At 37.4% G+C, this 20,193-nt stretch overlaps 3 protein-coding genes across 4 annotated transcripts; 1 reads left to right on the top strand and 2 right to left on the bottom strand.

Annotated features, from left to right (window-relative positions):
• Window positions 1–11: 11 nt before the first annotated feature.
• On the bottom strand, window positions 12–6,125 carry trpc4apb (transient receptor potential cation channel, subfamily C, member 4 associated protein b). 2 transcript variants are annotated; one of them, XM_057319676.1, is made up of 20 exons: window positions 5,959–6,125; window positions 5,560–5,724; window positions 4,915–5,043; window positions 4,705–4,821; window positions 4,356–4,413; window positions 4,152–4,207; window positions 3,920–4,048; window positions 3,571–3,772; window positions 3,229–3,414; window positions 2,990–3,132; window positions 2,766–2,894; window positions 2,617–2,675; window positions 2,433–2,534; window positions 2,267–2,350; window positions 1,665–1,755; window positions 1,433–1,573; window positions 1,226–1,337; window positions 1,031–1,143; window positions 742–948; window positions 12–650 (listed from the first exon to the last, which is right to left on the bottom strand). In XM_057319676.1, exons 2-20 carry the CDS (start codon window positions 5,680–5,682, stop codon window positions 504–506), a joined length of 2,328 nt encoding a protein of 775 aa, XP_057175659.1. In that variant the 5' UTR covers window positions 5,683–5,724; window positions 5,959–6,125; the 3' UTR covers window positions 12–503. The 2 variants fall into 2 exon arrangements, with proteins under 2 accessions (XP_057175659.1, XP_057175660.1); XM_057319677.1 differs by having other exon boundaries at window positions 1,031–1,125.
• An 83-nt stretch (window positions 6,126–6,208) lies between these two features.
• emp3b (epithelial membrane protein 3b) lies at window positions 6,209–8,699 on the top strand. The gene is made up of 5 exons (XM_057319682.1): window positions 6,209–6,363; window positions 6,901–6,993; window positions 7,085–7,187; window positions 7,308–7,448; window positions 7,602–8,699. The coding sequence occupies exons 2-5, from the start codon at window positions 6,916–6,918 to the stop codon at window positions 7,775–7,777; spliced, it is 498 nt and encodes a 165-aa protein (XP_057175665.1). The 5' UTR covers window positions 6,209–6,363; window positions 6,901–6,915; the 3' UTR covers window positions 7,778–8,699.
• Window positions 8,700–9,272: 573 nt separating this feature from the next.
• nsfl1c (NSFL1 (p97) cofactor (p47)) lies at window positions 9,273–12,888 on the bottom strand. The gene is made up of 9 exons (XM_057319681.1): window positions 12,717–12,888; window positions 12,101–12,198; window positions 11,933–12,007; window positions 11,143–11,308; window positions 10,901–10,996; window positions 10,709–10,818; window positions 10,327–10,464; window positions 9,861–10,028; window positions 9,273–9,729 (listed from the first exon to the last, which is right to left on the bottom strand). Exons 1-9 carry the CDS (start codon window positions 12,816–12,818, stop codon window positions 9,567–9,569), a joined length of 1,116 nt encoding a protein of 371 aa, XP_057175664.1. The 5' UTR covers window positions 12,819–12,888; the 3' UTR covers window positions 9,273–9,566.
• Between the last annotated feature and the right edge of the window lie 7,305 nt (window positions 12,889–20,193).

Raw genomic sequence — 20,193 nt, 5'->3', positions numbered from 1 at the left:
AAAGTCATGATTGTGATAAAACAATTTATTTTCTTTTGTTGACTTTGTGTTGTCACTCTGTGAGTTCACAAAAGTAAAATTTTGAGATCAAGTGAAAACTACATACATAACATACATAAATATACAGGCAGTATGTAAACTAAGTGAACCACCAACAAGACAGTAGGATGTCCTATACCACAGTCTTTTTTTGCAGTGAGGGACGGTGGGCAGTGAAGTTTCATTCCTTGCACTAGAACCATTCCAAACACACAAACCCCTCCACTTTTTTATATTCCCGAGCACACATTCAACGCACAGCCATCATATCACTACAGCCAATACACAATCACACTATTAAACACAAGCAGATCATCATCCACGAAACACACGCTCAGCTCTCCGGTCACACAAACACTAATTCTGTAATGCAACTGAATCCCGTGAGTTTACACACTGTGATTCAGTTTTGATGTGAAGCAAGTCCTTTCAGTAGCTCGAAACATCACACACATTCTCTAGAGTCACAACTCCATGAAATCTCTGTTCAGGTCCCTGTAAGCTTCATCAATGTAGGTGGAAATGGCACACCGTGAGCTTCTTCCAGAATCTGCATTACCCAGCAGTACCGACACAGTCTCCTTCCAGTAGGCGAAGGGAACACATGAACTCTGTACAAAAGCAGGAGACACGCAGACGTTAGCTACTCAACTTAACCATTGTAATGAAACGTCTGAGATTGGCCAATCGCAATGAGCTCACATTCTCAAGGCAGGTGCTGTCCTTGTCCTTGTTGAGGTAGTGGTGCTGCCAGAAGCGCAGCAGGTTGTGGAAGTTGTTGAGCAGGCAGCCGGGATATTTCTCGGCATACTCTTTCTCTCTCAGAGCGCTCAGATAGGAAGGCAGTTTTACCCGCCTCCTCGCCAGCATCAGAATCACCAGACTGGTGTTCAGACAGCTCACATTCTCCTGTGATTGGTCGAAAACAGTGTCAGTTTTACATGATCCATCTAATTCAGTCAACACCAGAACAAAAATGTATATATCTTGCCTGTGTGAGAGTCTGCACATTGATGATGTTGATCAGTCTAAACAGGAAAGACAACCTGTTCTCCACTTGAGCCATGTAGGACAGGAGACGGCACTCTGAAAACACTTCAACCACTGAGCAACAGAGAAGCAAAACATTTTTTTTTTCTTGTCTCGTCTGCATACGAGTATATTTGAAAACTGTACTCGTTCACACCTTTCATGTCTTTAGTCTGACTCTCAAAGCGGTCCAGAGAAAGGACGATACATCGCACCAGCATGTTAGAGTCCACCAGAGAGCTGTTGATCTGGGTCAGGAACCTCTGAAACTGAGACAAGCGAGAAACAGATGTGAGATTTCATATCTACTGGTGTATCAGTATGTCTGAATTGAGATCAAAGGACGCCAGACTCAAATCCAAACCTTTTCCTCAGTGTTGACATATTTGTTGAATCTTTTGAAGGCGTCGATGTTGAACTTCATAAGCTCACCAAGTAGGTCAAAGTAGCTCTGAAGGACATCATGGGACGTGCACCCGCTGTCGATGATGCAATTGAGAATGTGCTGCCAGATGAAAGGAGGAAAGAATGGATGAGACTTCACAGTTGTTGTCCACACACGACACTGCCAGTCACTCACAGTCGAGTCCACTCACCTCTAACAAACCTCTTCTGAGCAGGAACACTTGGTCGGCATATGATGGTGTTCCTCTAAGAAAACTCTCAACTGCTCTCGCCTGCCAGAACCTGAAGTGATATGATTTGTGATAAATACATGAGACCTAGTGAAAATGATTTCCTCATTTAAAGGGATAATCGACCCAAAAATGAAAATTCTGTCATCATTTATTCACTCAGATTGTTCCAAACCTGTATAAATTGTTCTGATGAACACAGATAAAGATATTTGTAAGAATGTCTGTAACCAAACAGATCTCATCCCCCATTTACTGCCATAGTAGGAAAAATAAATACTATGGGAGTCAATGGGAGATGAGATTTTGCTTGGTTACTGACATTCTTCCAATTATCTTCCTTTGTGTTTAGCAGAACAAAGAAATTTATACAGGTTTGGAACAATCTGATGGCGAGTAAATAATGACAGAATTTTCATTTATGGCTGAAAAAAATGATTTTCAAGTTCAATTCAATATTTAAATTTTTTTAAAGAGCCAATAAATGGAAAATATATAAAAGAACCATATAATTTCATGATATGAGAACATTACCTATATACACACATAATTGAAGGTATCACCTGAATGATGAATCAATCGGCTCTTTCTTCATGACTGAGATTAACCGTGTAAGAAGACCTTTTTTACCATCACACACAAGGTTCCTGTTGAAACCACATAAACATATTAACCAATGAGAAATGACAGAATTATATTAAAACAATTAATGTGACATAAGTAAGATACCTGTCTGTGTTATTCAGAGCCTCCATTTCAAAGATATTGGCATTCAGGTAGATGTCACTCAGTTCATTCAGTTCTTGTCCACTTAGGAGGAGGTACTTATTCCTGCGGCCGGAACAAAAATGAGACTAAGACACTTGTACAAAAGTTAATTTAGTTGGTCCTTTAACCTTTGTCTGATACTCACTCATGGTGATCACTGAAACTCTGCAACAGTCTGAGAAACTGAATCTTGAATGAGATCTCCTGATGTTACGGAATCAGATGTGTAGTTTGTAAAAGTCAAGAATGATTCAATTCTGGTTAGGTCTGAGTAATAAAAAAAATCGTTCTTACTGGACTGCAGTCACAACTCTGGTTCTGTCGATGTAAGACATGGACAGCTGGCTGTCTTCTCCAGATCAGTTTATCAAAAAGGTTATTGAGTCCTGGGATTAACTTGAACTCAGCAAGCATTCGGTGAACCTATGAATCACAGAAAAGCCGACACAAGATATTAAACTGTGAAGCATTATTGCACATTAGCTAATACAGGAGATTTTATAAGAGAGTCACTTTACCTGATTTCTCTGTCGGCCCATAAGTAACACACATAACACATAAAGAACCTCCACTTTATACATGATCTCATGTACTATCTTCATGGACTGAGGCAATCTGTGTCTAAGCGGACTGGAGGACAGGGAACTCTCATCAGATGACTCTGAAAGACAGACAGTGAGACATAAAATCACAAATAATAGGTAAAGCAGATTAAGTCCGATTCCACAACAGTGGAACCTTGTTTCCTTTGTTTTACCTGTACTGCTCTGCTCTGCTTCCTCAATTGCTAACTGCATGAGAGCATCCAGCACCAGAGCGTTGTCAAGCCAACTGTGCCAGTCTTCAAGTTCCAAGCGGGCAGAGGCTCCCGCTGCCTCCGTCACTTTCCGCGTGGCAAGTTTACAAAGGCGCTCAATAAAGCCAGGGATATTCAGCAGAGTTACTATAAAAAATACATATATGAGTGTTTGTCACAAGATATTGTTGAGACAATTACTGGACTGGATGAAATACAATCTAATCTGTTGTTATATGTGCATTTATTTTACAAAATGGATATTCAGGCTAACACATTATGACCCAAGTAGTGCTTTCTAACCCTGGTTGGTCTCAGATCGTGATGGGCAGGTGCTGGTCTTTTGCTGGGTACTGCGGGCGAGGAGGGTGTGTTTGTCATCCACACCCACATCTGGCTCTGATATGGTGACTGAAAGGATACGACAGAAATTGGCCAGCTGTTGCTGATTGAAGCTCTGGACCAAACTGGGGAGGTTGGGAATTTCATCCAGTTGCACCATTTCCTAAAGGTAAAATAGTATGCAATTTTATCACTATGGAATATAAATAAGAACTGATCCGATGCTAAAAGGGCCACAGAGATAGAACTCATATCGAGCTAAAAAACATACTAAAATCATACACTTTTCAAGATAAATGCTTTTCATTACCTTCCTGACACTTAGAATGTCCTCGATCAGAGTGGCAGTTTGTAGAAAAACCTTTTTGTTTGACATAAGCGTAAAAAGAAACGTGACAAAATCATCCCTCGCTGCCAGGCTTTTTGTAACGCCTTCTGTCTGCGAAACAAAAGCAGAGACTATGAAGAAATGAGGACAAGACAGATCATTTTGTATCATCATCTCTGTCCTTTCAGAGTCATCCACATATGATTATACTTACACATATACAGCAGTTGTAAAGAACGCTCAGACAGTCCTTGATGAGATCATCACTCACTGAAAATTGAAGCAAACTTTTATTCACTGGGACAGCAAAACATTTAGTATTACCTACAAACAAAAATAAATAAATGACTACAAATAGTAAGGAAATTACAATGTCTTGGAGTAAAATAATTCACATAAAAAATTGAAATGAGCTTACGTATGGGTAGGTCTCCCTGCACCGTGAGTGTTGGTCGTATTAGAATCTCTACAAACAACTGTGGGCAAATAAAAAAACAATTGAATGTTTTTGGCAAAATAAGCTAAATTTTGATCAGTGCTATTTTTACAAATCTGTATGAATCCAGCTATTCAGCATTTGACAATTTGACATTTCTGTATTAAGAATATAATGGCTTCTAAGTTACTTGCTATATCGTTGCTAAAGTAGAATTTAAAAACTATTAAAAGTCATTCATAACCCAAAAAACTACATCTAAACAGGATTAGTCCCCTCATCTTTCCGCTTAAGATTAGTCAGGCATTAAATTTATTTAAAGAAAACTCACATCAACTCCTCCAAAGAGGTCAAATGTATATGTATTAGGTGAAATAGACTGCAGTGGTGTTTTGCGCTCCTCTGTGACAAATGACATGGCCTCCATAGACAGCAATGACGACAGCTCCTGCACAACCACAGAATGACTTGACATCTGCTCACAAAATTTACAAATTGGTATATGAGGGTCATCTCAACTTAACAGAGGGATCGTACATACCATGACCATACTGTGGATGTTAGAGAGATCACTGTTAGGGTGGCTGCTCTCATGAAGTCTCCTTAGTAACGCTGGTATTCCCTGCCATTTAACTCTTTTATCTCTCTCCTCCAGCAGAGCCACAGGAACCTGACAACACAATCATATCATTTAAAAAACATTTGAAACAAGACAGGCCTGGTAGATAATCTGTTACTGATCTATTTTAGTTGATTTATTACCATTTTACAATGAATACCACTGAATAACATCGAATCCATAAATTGTACAGCTGGAATGCACTGTACGGTAAGTCACTTTGGATAAAAGAATCTGCCAAATCTACAAATGCAAACAAGCAAACTGACAAAAATGACATTAATGTCTAGTCTGTTATACAGACCTATAAAACAAAGTATTTACGTTTGCTTGGTTGAGAAGAAAGGTGAACGCCCACCCACTGTTTGACTTAAAGTACAACCCTCTAAGAATATATTTGTCATCTACTCTAGGAAATTGGTTTGTTTATTTGAGGTCGTGTTAATTAAGTCATATATTTCATTCTAAGTAACTTCTTACTGTGGGATATTCGGGCCTCCGTATGTAAACACTGGCTAATAAACGCTTCATTGTCAGATCAATCGTCGTTTTATTATGAAATCTTACCTGAGTCCCTCTAGTCAATCCCACACCTGTGATTTGACCATGACGGATTTTACTAAGGATGTTTTTGCGTGTATTTCTTTTGCTTGTTTGGGTCCGTGCGAACCCAGGGCCCCGTGTCGCCATTGCTTTTCCTCTGACGTGTGACGTTCAGCGGCTTCCTCGATACTTGCGGACAAAATAGAGTAATTACTGACCCCTAGTGGACCGGAGTAATAATTACGCTCAATGAGGATAAAAGAGGTATAACTACAATCAACAAACAGCAAATATTAATACACCTACAGTATATAACTAAACAAACAAAAGTGCTGTAAATGCAAACAATTAACTGCAGTCAAATCGTTTTTACAATACTATAAATTCACATATAGGCCTATATTTTTTTCTGAGTCCACTTACGATCAACATCTAGGTTCCTGCATTTCGCCCATTTATGTGGTTTTCCCTAATTAATTACCATAACTTCATCTCTTGGGCGACAATAAATAAAACACGCCATTCTCACATAATCTACATCTTCAAAGGGAGTTAAAAGTTTTGATAAGTGTCGCACAGGAAGTCAGCGCACACCCTCTAAAACGACGAAGAAGTGGCGAGGGAAAATGAGACGTGTGTACATGCTCATGCGTTTCCTGAACACACACGGAAAATCTGATACGAGCAAGTCGTGATCTCTGCAGCCTGGAGAACTGCAGGACGACTAAGTGCATGTTAAGGAAATGGGCGTTTCTGGAGTTGGCTCCACAAAAAGGAGGAGAGGCGCATCGTTGTTAACATTTGCCTTCTGAACTTGGAGTAGTTTTGGTGAGTTTACCTTTCATTTATTCTGCTTCTATTATTTATATTTAGCAACCAATTAAAATAAAAAAATAAAATAAAACGAAGCGAAAGTTCATACAATACAGCAACATATAAAATTGCAAACTGGTGATTATTAAATGGTTGTAACTGGATAATTAATTTGTGCTTTAACGTTTTTAGATCATTTGATCTAAAGTCAGAAACTTTAATAAATATGTGTGATTGAAATGAAATTGAATCATACAGTTTCGAGTTGTTTTCATCTATTATGAGAATAATAGAACTAAAAGACATGAGTAATAAGAATCTTCTCCACCGTTTTTGACCCGAGGAAATGCAAAATCTGTCTTAAGACCATTTAAGACCATGGTATGAAAGAGTCCATTTATATGGTTCTGGACTTGATCTTGTTCAGTTCATATTTTCCTCCCTCTTGGTTTTGCAGATTTTTTAATATGATAAAAGTAGGCAGTTTGGACAATAAAAAAATGCTACAAAAGCAGAATATTTCAGATGTTGTGTTATCTTGTGGGCTGACAGGTGCTGTCCTGCAGTATGGCATCCCTTCTGATTTTTGTAACTCTACTTCATCTCGTCATATTGGCGGTTCTCTTTATCGCTACCATGGAGAAGGTCAGTTTTAAAGACACAACTTAATACCAAGAGTTACATTGACACATTTTTTGTATGACGTGTAATGACTGGTTACACTTCTCTCATTCAGTTTTGGTGGGTTTGGGATGATACTGAGAGTTCAGACTTGTGGTACAACTGCAGATTTGACAATGAAACAGAGGGGTGGTTCTGTGCAACATCAGATGAGACTGGTAAAACAATACCTTTTGGTTTCAAGCATCTTTTTCTCCTGCTATTAATGTTTGCTCTAAAAGAAATCGGGGAATTTAATGCACTAGTAGTGCTTCAGGGTGAATGTTTTTCTTCTTCAGAATGGCTTCAGGCTGTCCAGGTTCTAATGGTCCTGTCTGTGGTCTTCTCCGGTATTTCATTCCTTGTATTCCTCGGGCAACTCTTCACTATGTCTAAAGGCGGACTCTTCTACCTCACTGGTGTCTGCCAGGTGTTTGCAGGTAAACGCTCTCTTCAGCGTGTTAATGCTCTTCAGTGTGTTTCAGTTTATTTTGATTTACAAAGGTGACGTCTGTTTATGTTGTCGGCCCAGGCCAAGATACATAAAAGCTTATTTGAGTTGCTCCCAAGACACTTTCCATTTTCTCTCCCAGGCCTCAACGACTTCACTGCCTCACTTATTTACACTCTGCACTATAAAGAAATCCTAAAGGACTCCAGGGAGTTGAGCTCAGGACACTTTGGGTTCTGTTTTGTTCTGGCCTGGGTTTGTGTACCTCTGCTTCTGTGCAGTGGAATTGTGTACATCTATTTGCGCAAAAGGGAATAGATTGACTTGCTTTCCAATCCCTGAAAAACATGTAATGAAAAGAATGCTTGTTGTTGACATACTCCAGTGAGTGATTATGAACTTTGTAATAGCCTCATGTAAGAAATAAGATATTTAATTTTCACTTATTTAGACTGTAAATAGCCGTTTATAAATACGCACATGCAGCTGAAATATATACTCAACACAGATCACGCGGCTGATCAAGAAAACTTGTTTAACTTAAAGGGCAACCATAATTAATATATTGGATTCTCTGAATTAAATTTAATGTAATAAAAGGGGCCATATAAAATCTTGTTATACTCAACTCCCACTCAAATACATTACAGTGACATTCATGTAAAATTGTAAAGATGTTGTATTTTTATAAATGAAGTTGAACTGAATCAAAGTTCTCCCCAGTCAGACAAATGCCTGCAAATACATAACTTCGGAACACTCTAGAGGACTAAACCACAACAAACAGCGGTATGAATAGAGGAGGACCGCCACTCTACAGATTCTGGGAGTGCATGACAAACTCATGACTTCTGTTTCTATGCTAATAGCTCCCATAATGCTGTCTAGCACCATCTTATGACTCTCAGCTTTCAAAAACAAACAGCCTGACACGCAAAAGAATGAAAAAAAAAAACGGCCCAAAGGATAGCATCCAGTAAATACCCGATGGTCTTGCACTCACAAAGTTTAAAGGGATAGTTAACTTAAAAATGAGTAGTTTTACAGTTTACTCATCCTCATGTCAGACTTGTATGAATTTTTTCTTCTGTGACTTCTGCAGAACACAGAAGATATTTAGAAAGAATGCCAACAATGGCTCTCATTGACTTCCACAGTTTGACACTAAACCACAAAGACATTTTTCAAAATATCGTCTTTTGTTTCACAGAAGAATGAGGCAGACACCTTTTGACATGACATGAGGTTGATTAAATAATGTCAGAATTATATTTTAGGTTGAACTATCCCTTGAACACTTGCATCTCAGGGACCATATGCCACAACTAAAAGTGCTTAAAAAAATACTCCAATGCCAGACAAATGGGTTTAATATTAGGTTGACCAAAGCTCTACACAATCACACCGTACATCGTTTTATAATCAGTTGCTGCATAGAATACAAGATGGCCACTGATATGTTCACCAGCAGTAGTAAGTTAGATGGCTGCTAACCAACCAAGTAATAATTTGACCACTGTATAATTAAACAAAGCAAAAAAAAGTGTGACAGCCTAAACAGTAAAATAAATCTTTAAATCCTATAAAGAAATATGCAATTGTAAAAAAAATATAATAAAGTTTGTCATTAACAGTTGATTTTGGAGATCAGTGTCACTGCCTGGAGCTCAAATTTATAAGGCTACTTTAGTTTTGGTGAGACATAAAATGTTGAGAGAAGGACCAAAGAGGAAAGGAATGAGGACATCAAAAACCGAGGAGGTAAAGTACAAGCAGCATATTGCTGCGAGATAGACACAGAGGTAAAAGGATGTCAAAACTCTTCAGAAAGCTCTTTATTTCGATCAGAATATGTGCATCAGTTATTCTAAAATCGTAAAATGTGTCAGATCTCCCCTTCATTCCTCTCTTCTTTCAGTTAAATGCATCACAATGTGACTGCTGCCATCTTATCTCCATTTTGTTCAACCAGAAACAACCACCGCCCAGCAAAACCGCCTCAGAGGAGCAACAGATCACTAAAGAAAACAAAATTAAGTAATTAGAAGTCCTTTCAGTCCAATCTCCAACTCATGCTTTTATAAAGCTCAGCCAGCAGATGGCGGCATCACTTCAGTCGCTGCACAATGACGGCATTCAGCAGGTTGGCTTCCTTCAGCGTTTGGCTCTCATCTGTTAGCTCCTTGTTGGGGAAGGTCGTCATAAGAACGAATTCTGTGGCGGCTAAAGCCGGACGAGCGCTTGCCACAAACTGACGCACATCAGACACCCTGTGAAGGTGAAAGAAGGATCAATAAGCCAAGAGGACGATCTATTTGGTGCAGGCTCACACATGTAAGGGTGTGATCTCCAATGCTATGATTCATCGATGGATGGGTCTGTAGCTAATGTAAGCTTCTACCTGTGGGTGTGGTTGAATTTCTGCACCAGTCGTCCTCCATCAGCCAGTCTGATCTGGATACTGGTAACAGGTTGAGAGCTGTCCACACTGATGGAAGTACTAGCCTCAGCTTCACTGGCAGCCTGGTTCAGCGGGCTTCTCTGGAGTGACACCAACTCTGGAGTTGCACTGAGGGAGAGAAGAGTAATGAAATGTGTAATATTACTCTGAATCAATGAGTCAATGTATCTGTTTAGTAAGATTTTTACAATAGCATATTAACATTATACTGCACCTGCATTACACAGCATGTATACTGTGCTTGCTTGGTATGTATAAGATAAACATGATGATGATGTCAAATTATAAAGGTTATAGTCGGATATACACTTTGCTGTCTAAGATACTTCTCAAGAATTTGTGAGCATTAGAAATCACTGACTAAACAACTGGATCTCAGAAATAAGGAAGGAAAAAGCTTTCCTACCTGCCGAGTTTCTGTCCTTCTCCAGCAAAGGCTTTGAATGCAGGTCTGGGTTTGGAAAAGTCTTCATCCCGATGATCCTCCATATCCAGGTTTACCTGACCACCTCGGGAACGTTGTCTTAATTCCAGCGGAATCTCCCTGAAAAAGCCAGAGAAAGGATGAGAGGTTTAGTAGTGCAGCTAGTTTATTTTGAGGTTAACTTTAATATCCAAAATGTCTAATACTGGCCCACTTATACGACTTTTTCACCAATACCAATAATCAAAGAAATAATTTAAAAAAAACATTTTTTTATTTATAACAATAACCTCTGAGCAAAATAGGCGGTTATCAACCAATATTGATAGAGATCTATTAATCTCAGTGAGAATTCAGAGCTCACCCTCTGCGGATCGCCTCGAGGAAGAGGGCGTTTGCAGGATCAGTGTAGTTCCTAATCCCTCCATCATCAAGGCTAAACCCATGCTTCCACAGCTTCAGCACCACATGTACCTGTGGGCACATCACTTGTTATGGATATAACAGATCTCATTCTGTCAGAATGACTTCAGCAGTCACAAGCGATTTGACTTACATCTTGTGAACCACTCGACTGTCTTCTTTCTCCTGACACATAAGCAGACTGTTCTTCTGGTGCTGCACCCAATCGATAGCCACCGCCCCCAAAAGGCTGTAGTGAGATAGTAGTATTAAGCAATTACGATATTGGAAGAAATAACATTCAGTAGGTGACGGAATGCACTGGGAGCAAAAATATGACCAGAACGTCTGAATGTGAACCTATCAATTTGAATGAACATAACTGCAATATATTACCTTAGACCTGCTAGATTCTCCAGGTCCTCTGCCTGGTTTGTCAACAGGGACTGCCCCATGCTCCTTAGCACCTTTGAAGAGGTCCTCAACCAGTTCATTTGAGCTCTTCTTTTTGGGAGGTCCGACGATTTGCTGCCCACTGCGTTCTGACCCGCCAGCAAAGAACCTGCAGGATAAGACAGATGTTAATTTGGTATCACTAACTGCATGGCTGTACTGTTTCAGAGTTAAAGGGCTATTTCACCGGCATAGCTTCAAAAAGTCGGCGCACATTCACTCCCATTCTACCGCTTGGAAGTAAAAGAATACATGGTTTTATAACATCAACTGCATTATTCTTCAAGAAGAAAACCATATTCAGTTAGGATGCCTTGAGGGTGAGTAAAACATGGGAAAATTTAGAATTGCCCGTGAAATAGCCCTTTAATCAGTTTTGTTGCAGTAACACAATAACGACAGTGTCATGTCAAGTTTTTATCTGTAGTTATAAAGTAATATGACACAACATATAATTATTTTAAATATGATTTCCCTAATTTTGGTAGTTTTACTGGCCTACATACAGTTCTCTGACATCCTTTTATTTAAAAGGCAGCTTGAAATTTCCCTTTTCCGTTTATTTGTCACATAGCATGGCCATTTCACAGTATACTAAAATACATTTTAGTAAAAAAAATAAGATTATACTTTTCTCATCACCCTAACGTTGTTCCACTTGATATGTCCTTTTCATGGCTGTTTCAACTACCGAAACATTACACTGATTTAATGACAAATACAATATACTGACCTCTGTCCTTCCTCATCGCCGCTCTCATCTTCATCTTCATGCATCAGATCTCTAAACGACGTTACTCTGTGTTCACTTAAATTAAACAAGAATAAAGCACAATGTTATGACATTAACCACAACGCATATTAAGTGTGCAAGAATCCCAAACAAACCAACTTGTGTTACCTTGGTCCTGTGGATCGAGATACAGAGACAGACTCTGGCTGAGGAAGAGTGGCGATATCATCATCTCCTCCATCCTCAAAGAAATTAGCTAGAGCGAGCTGAGGACACAGTAGAGAGAGCTGTCACTTTATATTACAGACAAGCACACAAGGCACGTGAAGTTTCTACAAAAGCAACTGACAACCAGTCTCATCTATTGAAACAAATGTCATATACAATTAGAAAGGCATTGGAATAATTATATCAACTGCTTTAAGATGAGATAACAAAAAAATAAACAATGTACTCATGAGTATCAATCCAACAAGCTAAACCTACTAGCACCGACACTGCATATCACACAAAATATACTAGTAAAGGTTAAGAGCATCCACTTGCTAAGCAATGCAGATTGCAAACCCAGCCGTACGAATCATATCAAGAGAGTTTGATTAACCAGCTTAACCAGTTTAAGACACTCCTGGTGGTTTTAATGAAGAGTGACTTGCATATTTCGTTAGCCGGTTATACATTCTGTCTGCCAGTGGAGGCTCAATCATATATGTTGAAATTGCAGCTGTGGTTTGTGTATTATGGCAGAATATTTAAGTCATAACATGTTTAGAGTATGTCTGACCTGTAGGTCCCAGCCGGCTGACTCGAGAAAGAAACGGGCCCTCTCTTCATCAACATCAGTAACAGCAACGAAATCCCTCACCGCTTCTTCCCGCTCCGCCATTTTGAAGTGTTACACTGAGGAAAGTTCCGACAGGAAACAGACGAAGCCAACGTTTACTAGTAGTTCCAAACCAGCGGTTGACAAATTCGATTGTTTTTCTTTTCAGAAATCTCTTTCTTTTGTTTTTGTTACATAATTGTTAATATTTGAGGAATGTTTTTGTTGATTTTCTTTTAATGTAAAGATTAAAGAACCACTCAGAAAAATAAACAAATATAAATATTTTTATATATAGTTATATATTCAATCAGACGTTGGGACGTGACACCGTTGCTTATTCATAAAAATGATTTGCATATATTTTTGAAGTTTAAAATAAACTTTTTTTAATTATACAATATTTGCATTAGCCAGCAGATGGCAGGACGAACCATTTTATCTGGCACGAATCATGCAGCATTACACGCATGTCTATACTGTATTGCAGTATATGTGACAAACTTTTTTGAAACAGTGTCACACACTAGCAGATAATAGATTGCCTTACAATAACTAATCTACATTTAACTATGGTAGCCATATATATTTTTAGCTTTTAATTTTATTTATAGTAAAACAGTAGTAACTACACTTTAACTATTGCCTCACCTAGCTTTACTGTGGTATTTGTAAAAAAAGCTATATCAATCTGTCAGAAAAACATGGTTGCTACGCTTTTACTATATAATAAAAGTATGGCTAATTTTCCTAAGGGTTTATTGTGTGGCTTTACCTTTTCCATTCATTAGCAGTTGCTGATTCAAAGCTTTCTGTACTGAGTCCAAATATATGCTAAATTAGTTTGTGAGCATCCAATTATAAAAACAGAGTAAGTATTTTTTGTTTGTTTTCAGGCACTCTGGGTGGTTGGATCTTCACAGTTAATCAGGTTGGGGTACGATTAACCCTTAGGCGGTCTTCGGGGTCTTTTTGACCCGCAAATGACGTTTGCTAAAATAAAAAAAGTTATCTTTGTCCAAATGGCATGAAACTTTGTACGGTGGTCAACACTTTCTAGATCTACTAATAAAAAAATAAAATGGAATGATATCTTGATTTTATGTTAGTGAGAAAAAAATCTCACTCATGGTCTTCTGGGTCTCTGGAGACCACGCTTTGAAAATTGACCAAATTAATCCTCAAAATTAGAAACAACGCAGAACACGTATAGAGAGAAATGAAGTGGCACACTTTAAAAAATCATCATGCTCACACGCGCACACACAAAGAGAGAGGGAGAGAGAGAGTAACTAATATTTAGATTAAATTTAAATACAACTTTTCTCTTTGTAACATCTTGTTCAGCTTTGATTCTAATCATAATGTAAAATGATTGAAAAACAGATTTTTTTCAGTAATAAAATGCTAAACTTTGACAATAAACTATTTTTTATTGTTATAATTGTCAGTGATGGGAATAATGCCGTCATAAATAAAGAGAAGGGGGAGTCTGCAGACCTGGAGCAGGCGGTTTTACGCCCCTGTTTTTACTAATTTGTCCAGTAGGGGACGCTGTACATTACGAACCACCGAACAGACCTAAGAACAGATAACTTCATCGAGTTATGGTAAATACACGTTTTTGTTATTAAGCAATCGTCCAACATGTATAGTTTTTAAACGATTCATTGATATCGATATGAATTCATTTCAACATCTTAACAGATATGCATGTGTAATTTATACTCAAAGACAATAAAATTAATACTTATTGACCAGGTCGATGTTCTGTCTGGATCAACCTTAGCTAACCACGTGTATGCTTACTCGATATCTCTTACTCATTTTCATAATTATTTTCTTTTTCATTTTCTTTTGTTGTCTGTCTCTAGCCTATGTGATGGCCTTTTCTGGTAAGATATACCAACGTAAGAGATAACGTTACTACAGTAGGCAATATTAGGTATAGTAGGTATTTCAATTTAGCTGCACACGTACTTAAGTTTTTTATTATTTTAAGTCGTTATTCATAGTACAACTTCCTACAAAATGGAGAGAGCCATAATCAGAACTAAGAATTAATTAAAACAGGTGAGAACATCACAGTCAACATAATAATTAGCCAGCAAACAATTTTCTTAAATGTGTATTAAGAAAACAAAAGATCAACAATTGAGCAGCAACAATCACAAACATGATCAAACTCAAATTGAAAACTTTATTCCCATATGGAATAAAAGAAATGATCATATTATGTCATGTACATATAATATACATTTTTGTTAAAATAGCTTAATGATCCTGATTCAAAATTATGTGCACCTAATATGGGTTTTATCATATTTGTGATTGTTAGTGCTCAATTAATCGTGTATCTTGTTTTCTTAATAGTAATTGTTGGCTGGCTAATTAGGCATATTATGTTGTGAGTTATTGATCTCATCTGTAATAATAAAAATGTGTTGAAGAATGCATTTTACATATTTACTGCACTTTAAACCAATAGCTTGTCTAATAAATACATAAATGACTTACAGAGACATACGTGGCAATGTTTTAATGTAATCCACATTGTGAAAAGCGCTATATAAATAAATTTGAATTGAATTGAATTAATGACATTCTCAATTTTCTTTGCACAGTCCATCATCAGTGGCCAAAAGAAATCAAAGTGGCTTGACATATTTTGCAATTCTTCTGCCAAGACCATGCTTGTGCCTGTATACCTCCACAATCAGGAACAAATTTATGACCAATCAAGTTTATTATGGATGTCCTTTTTCCAGAGGTGGGTCCTGTGTTAGCTGTGCTCCTCAGATTTATTTTGTAATTGCTTGTTATCCTCAAAAATGAAAGTTAGAAAAGTGGGTCTTTTATAAATTGAATTTAATATCATTTTTATTAATTTTTTTATTTTTTTATATACAAATTTAAAATATCACAAATCATCTTCCAAAAACGGCACAAAAGTTGATATAAAAACATGAATAAACTGTGAAAAGTTACATTTGTTTAAAAAAACAATTAATTTCTTCAAAATTACATTTTGTTGCCTGGGGTCTCTATCCCAAAGACCATGAGTGTACACCCCTAACGAAGACTGCATATGGGTTAAACACCCGAGCATTTCTGTCATTGTTTGCCCCTGAGGTTACTTTTTCTTTCATTGCAGCATGTCCTCAAATGTAAGAGCCATCCTCTTTTAATCATCTCTCTGGTCCTTAGGGGAATTGAACCAAATTTCAGTTTTTATATGCATATTTGCTACATGGATTTATAGATTAGTTGGCAGCATCAAAGGACTGTCTGCTTCTACTGCTATTTGCAATCAAGAGCATCAGACTGAATGATGTCATTTTTCTAGTCTAAAAAAGGGGAATCCAAGAACGTATTAATCTATCAAATAATATGAAACGTGTTGTCTGTATATATATAAAAATATATGTTCTGTTTGCAAAATACAGCAAACAGAACATTTAGAGCTAAATCGAAATGTAAAAAAAACATCTTAATCACTAAACTATGTAAAAAAACAGGAAGTCAAGTGCTTTTGGACCATTTTGTCATGCATTTTCTACATAGACATTCAGAGACAGAATATTATACAACATTATACAGCAAAAAAAAAAAAATACTTAATCAGTATTTCCATCTTGTTTCGTAATAAAAATATCTAAACATATCAAAAACTAAATCGAAGCTAAATTGTGCAAGATTTGTTTTCAGAGACTAATTCTGGACTCAAATGTATTTTCACCCTATTGGGATTTGGGAACTAGAGTTTTTCCCATTCTTGTTGTAAGCATAAACAGAACTAAATTGGATTAGATTCAAGATTTTGCCTGTTGGGTACTTGAGAGAAACCTCAAGTAAATGTATCTTGTTTTACAGGGTTCTTCAGTGGTAAACAAGACCGTAATACAGATTTGTTTTTGCATACCTTTTGCAGAAGTTTCCTGAACTGCACAAAGATGACCATGATCAAGCACTTTAAAGCTTTAGGTGTAACATGCAATTATTTGTGCTCGAATTAACACACACTCTCACATTGACACAGATCAGGAAGAACAGCAGAGAGGAAGACTGAGGTGTGGAACAGGAAGTCCTGGGTTACAGGCTGCACCTGTGAGAGAATATGACCAAACCCTTCTATTACAAAATAAACATACTGTACATACTCCAATGACATTTACACATTAATATACATGTTCTGAATGCAGACTCTAAAGGACAAACAAAAATTTAATTTATCAAATTAAATTTGAGCAATTTTTTAAAATGAGCAATTTTATCTCCGTGACCTTATTTAGTTATTGAGACTCATTCTTCTAAGAGACAAATATCAGTTTTGTATATCCTTTGAGTGCCCATATAGATTGTTTATTTTCTAGGACCTATTAAGGTGGAACTATTCGTTAAGAAAGAGGTAAAAGGCTGCAGTATAGCAAATGGGCATCATTAAATGAAATTGCATCCATTTCTCTGCTGATAAGCCCATAACACATCTCTCTTTTGGGCGGCATTTAATAAGCAACCTGGATTAATACTATACAATTTCCTAAAAGTATTTTGAGGAATAATTGCACCAGTTGTGCAGATAGCATCTCTTGAGTCACATACGCATAACAGCAGTTTCAGGAATGACAACTTAAATGTGGGAGTGAATCTCCTAAATGATCTTTCCATGTGTGTAACAGGAGTCACTCCTGCATTTGTGATGATTGATGGTGTAACCATAGCAACATCCTAGCATCCAGGCCACTGTCACTTTACATGAATCTACATGATTGACCTATGACCCGTGGCTCTATCAGGGCTTATCACTTCCAATCAGAACTCACTTTCATTTCCTCTGTAATGATGGTCACATTTACTAATCAGTTTCCAGAGTCACAATCTGTTTCATGAATTAACCTGGAGTACAGTCTCAATTTCACAACTTAATGTTTGGACACCAAAGACAAGAGGAAATGGTTCCATAATTGCAAAGATAAGAAATTATACCGATATACAAATAATAGAAGTACCTTCAATGATCGTCATTTGTATCTATGGACGTTGATGTTTAGCAAAGCCACTTTTCCGTGCATTCTCTTCCTCTTATGGGATTAACTCTGTTTATGTGGAGCTCTATGGCTCTTCATGGGGGTTAGATGTAGCGATAAAGTTTGGTTCAACAGGAAGGGAGCTGCTCGTAGACCAGAGAGCTGTGGGATTAGCTTCGTATTCCATGTCATTTAGCCTTTTACTATCTTCTTTATTGTGAATTGTTCATTTCTGACATATTTATACATAATCATTGTAATAAAATATTTAGGGTTAGGCTGTCTCCTTATACATCCTCACTGCTTGTCACTCCTCTGATCTCCTTTAACCCAAACTGTAAAACATTTCCACCTATTTCAAAATTAAAACATTAGTTCAAAAGGTTTCTTATGTTTTTTTAAAGTAAAATCAAATTGGCCTCTATGATTTCTAGGGGCATTTGGACCTATTGTTTTTTTTCCACTAACCATGTCAAATACAATTTGTGTTGTCAATACTTAAAGTGAATTAATTAATAAAAAAACAAAATCCTCAATGCAACAAAAAAAGTTGTTTAAAACAAGATATCATACAATGTTCTAAACAAGATATCATACAAAAAATGCATACAGTAAATAAAAGATCTGTATTCAGAGACACTAAACATAACTCAATATGCCTAAAATGTCTGTCTATGCTTCCATCTTATCAGCTTTTCTATGTTGCGTCTTTCTGTCTGTCTGTCTGTGTGTGTGTGTGCGTGCGTGCGTGCGTGTGTGTGTGCGGTCTTTGACGCCCCTCGCTATCACCCGTTGTTTTTCACTCTTGACACTTTAATCAGAGAGTTGAACTACACACTGTTCATCTCTCCTGATCTCCCCCCCACCCCACCGTCTATTCCATAATTCTTCTATCTGTCCTACTATGTCCCACCTCCTTCTATTAATCACCTTCCGTCTCTCTGTCACCTGGCAAACCTGTTTGTTTGCAAGGAAATAAAGCCAGAACAGGTTTTACTCCTAAATGTCGAGTCATGAAATGGTGACATTTCTCAGACCTGTATGGAAATCTGCCAGTATCACATTATATCATTACGAGAACACTTTTTAAACCTCATCACAACATAAGCCGCACCTACAGTTATTACAGAAAACCTGCAGTGTTTAACAGCACCAGAGAACAGAAAGGCACACAGGCTATAAAACAGAGAGAGTAGATTGATGGCCTTCTTGACAGTGTAACTAGTAAATTTACAACAGTGAGCACAGGAGCAGTGTGAGTCTACTTTAGTGTGCTCTCAAAACTGCACAAAGCCATTTCTTTTAACAACCTTCCACTGTCTAAATTTTAATTAAACTAAATTAAAGTACGGCGAGATTACATATGTATCCTGACATGCTTAAAATAATAGACAAAAAAATTAAAATACTTTAAATCTGTAAAGATAACAGTTTTATTGTTAAAATCTCATTTGAAATATATATGTATAGAGAGTTTTAGAGGATCATCGAAAAACATTTGTTTTTATTAGCTGTTAAGGAGTCGGGTGAGTGTGTGTATGTTTTTTAAGTGATAGATGGTGCATTTTATTGTATGCTTAATCGCATTTAATGTGCTTGTATGGTTATTGTAACAGCACTTGGGTCTGAATTTCACTGTAAAAAACTGTCATTTAAAAATATTTTACTGTTATTTCTTTACAGATTTTCCATGTCTAATGTAAAAAACTATAATTCATTTAGCAGAATTTTACCCCAGCAGCCTGAAAATTTCAGTTTTTTTTTTGCAATTTTAAATAAATGAAATAAAAATGAAATCAAACTCTTGAGATTGGAGAAATATCTAAGTAGCAGGAGACTTAAGCAAGCATTCAATTCAATGCATTCATTGTTGCCTAAAATAATTGATATTTTATTAAGGGGTCTCATTTTAGATCAAGGAAAAGACAAACAGACATCACCCATCCCTTTTAGGGTATAAAAGTGACACAACAGTCCAACCTGTATTTTTGGATTGGGCAATCAACAATTAGTCAGTGTCTGTGAATGTTGTTTATGACATCATTAGTGCAATGAACCTTTGTGGTCAGACAATGCAAGCGTTTGGGTATCACACAACACAAGACACTGAAAAACCCAAAGCGTATGCAGGTAGCCTATAGGTCTTTACGTCTCCGTATTGCCTATTACACGTCATCAGCTCTTCTCTCAGACGCTAGGACTCCTGGACCAGAATGTTCCTCCTGCAGACATCCAGACAATAGCCTCCTTTGCTCAGTAACATATAGAGGAGAGGAGTCGCCTTGGCAACCAAGAAGAACCTCATGTGGTTAGATGTCTGGACTGGGCCAGTAAATAAACGGCGAGGGCGTCAGCTAACATTTGGCTGCTTTGTGACCCTTGTGGATGCATGGGCATTTAGGGGAAGTGAG

The sequence above is a fragment of the Triplophysa rosa genome, linkage group LG21 (genome assembly GCF_024868665.1).
Source record: "Triplophysa rosa linkage group LG21, Trosa_1v2, whole genome shotgun sequence".
NCBI lineage: Eukaryota > Metazoa > Chordata > Actinopteri > Cypriniformes > Nemacheilidae > Triplophysa > Triplophysa rosa.
Note: the sequence above shows the minus strand (reverse complement) of the source record. Positions and strands in the feature narration are given on the sequence as shown.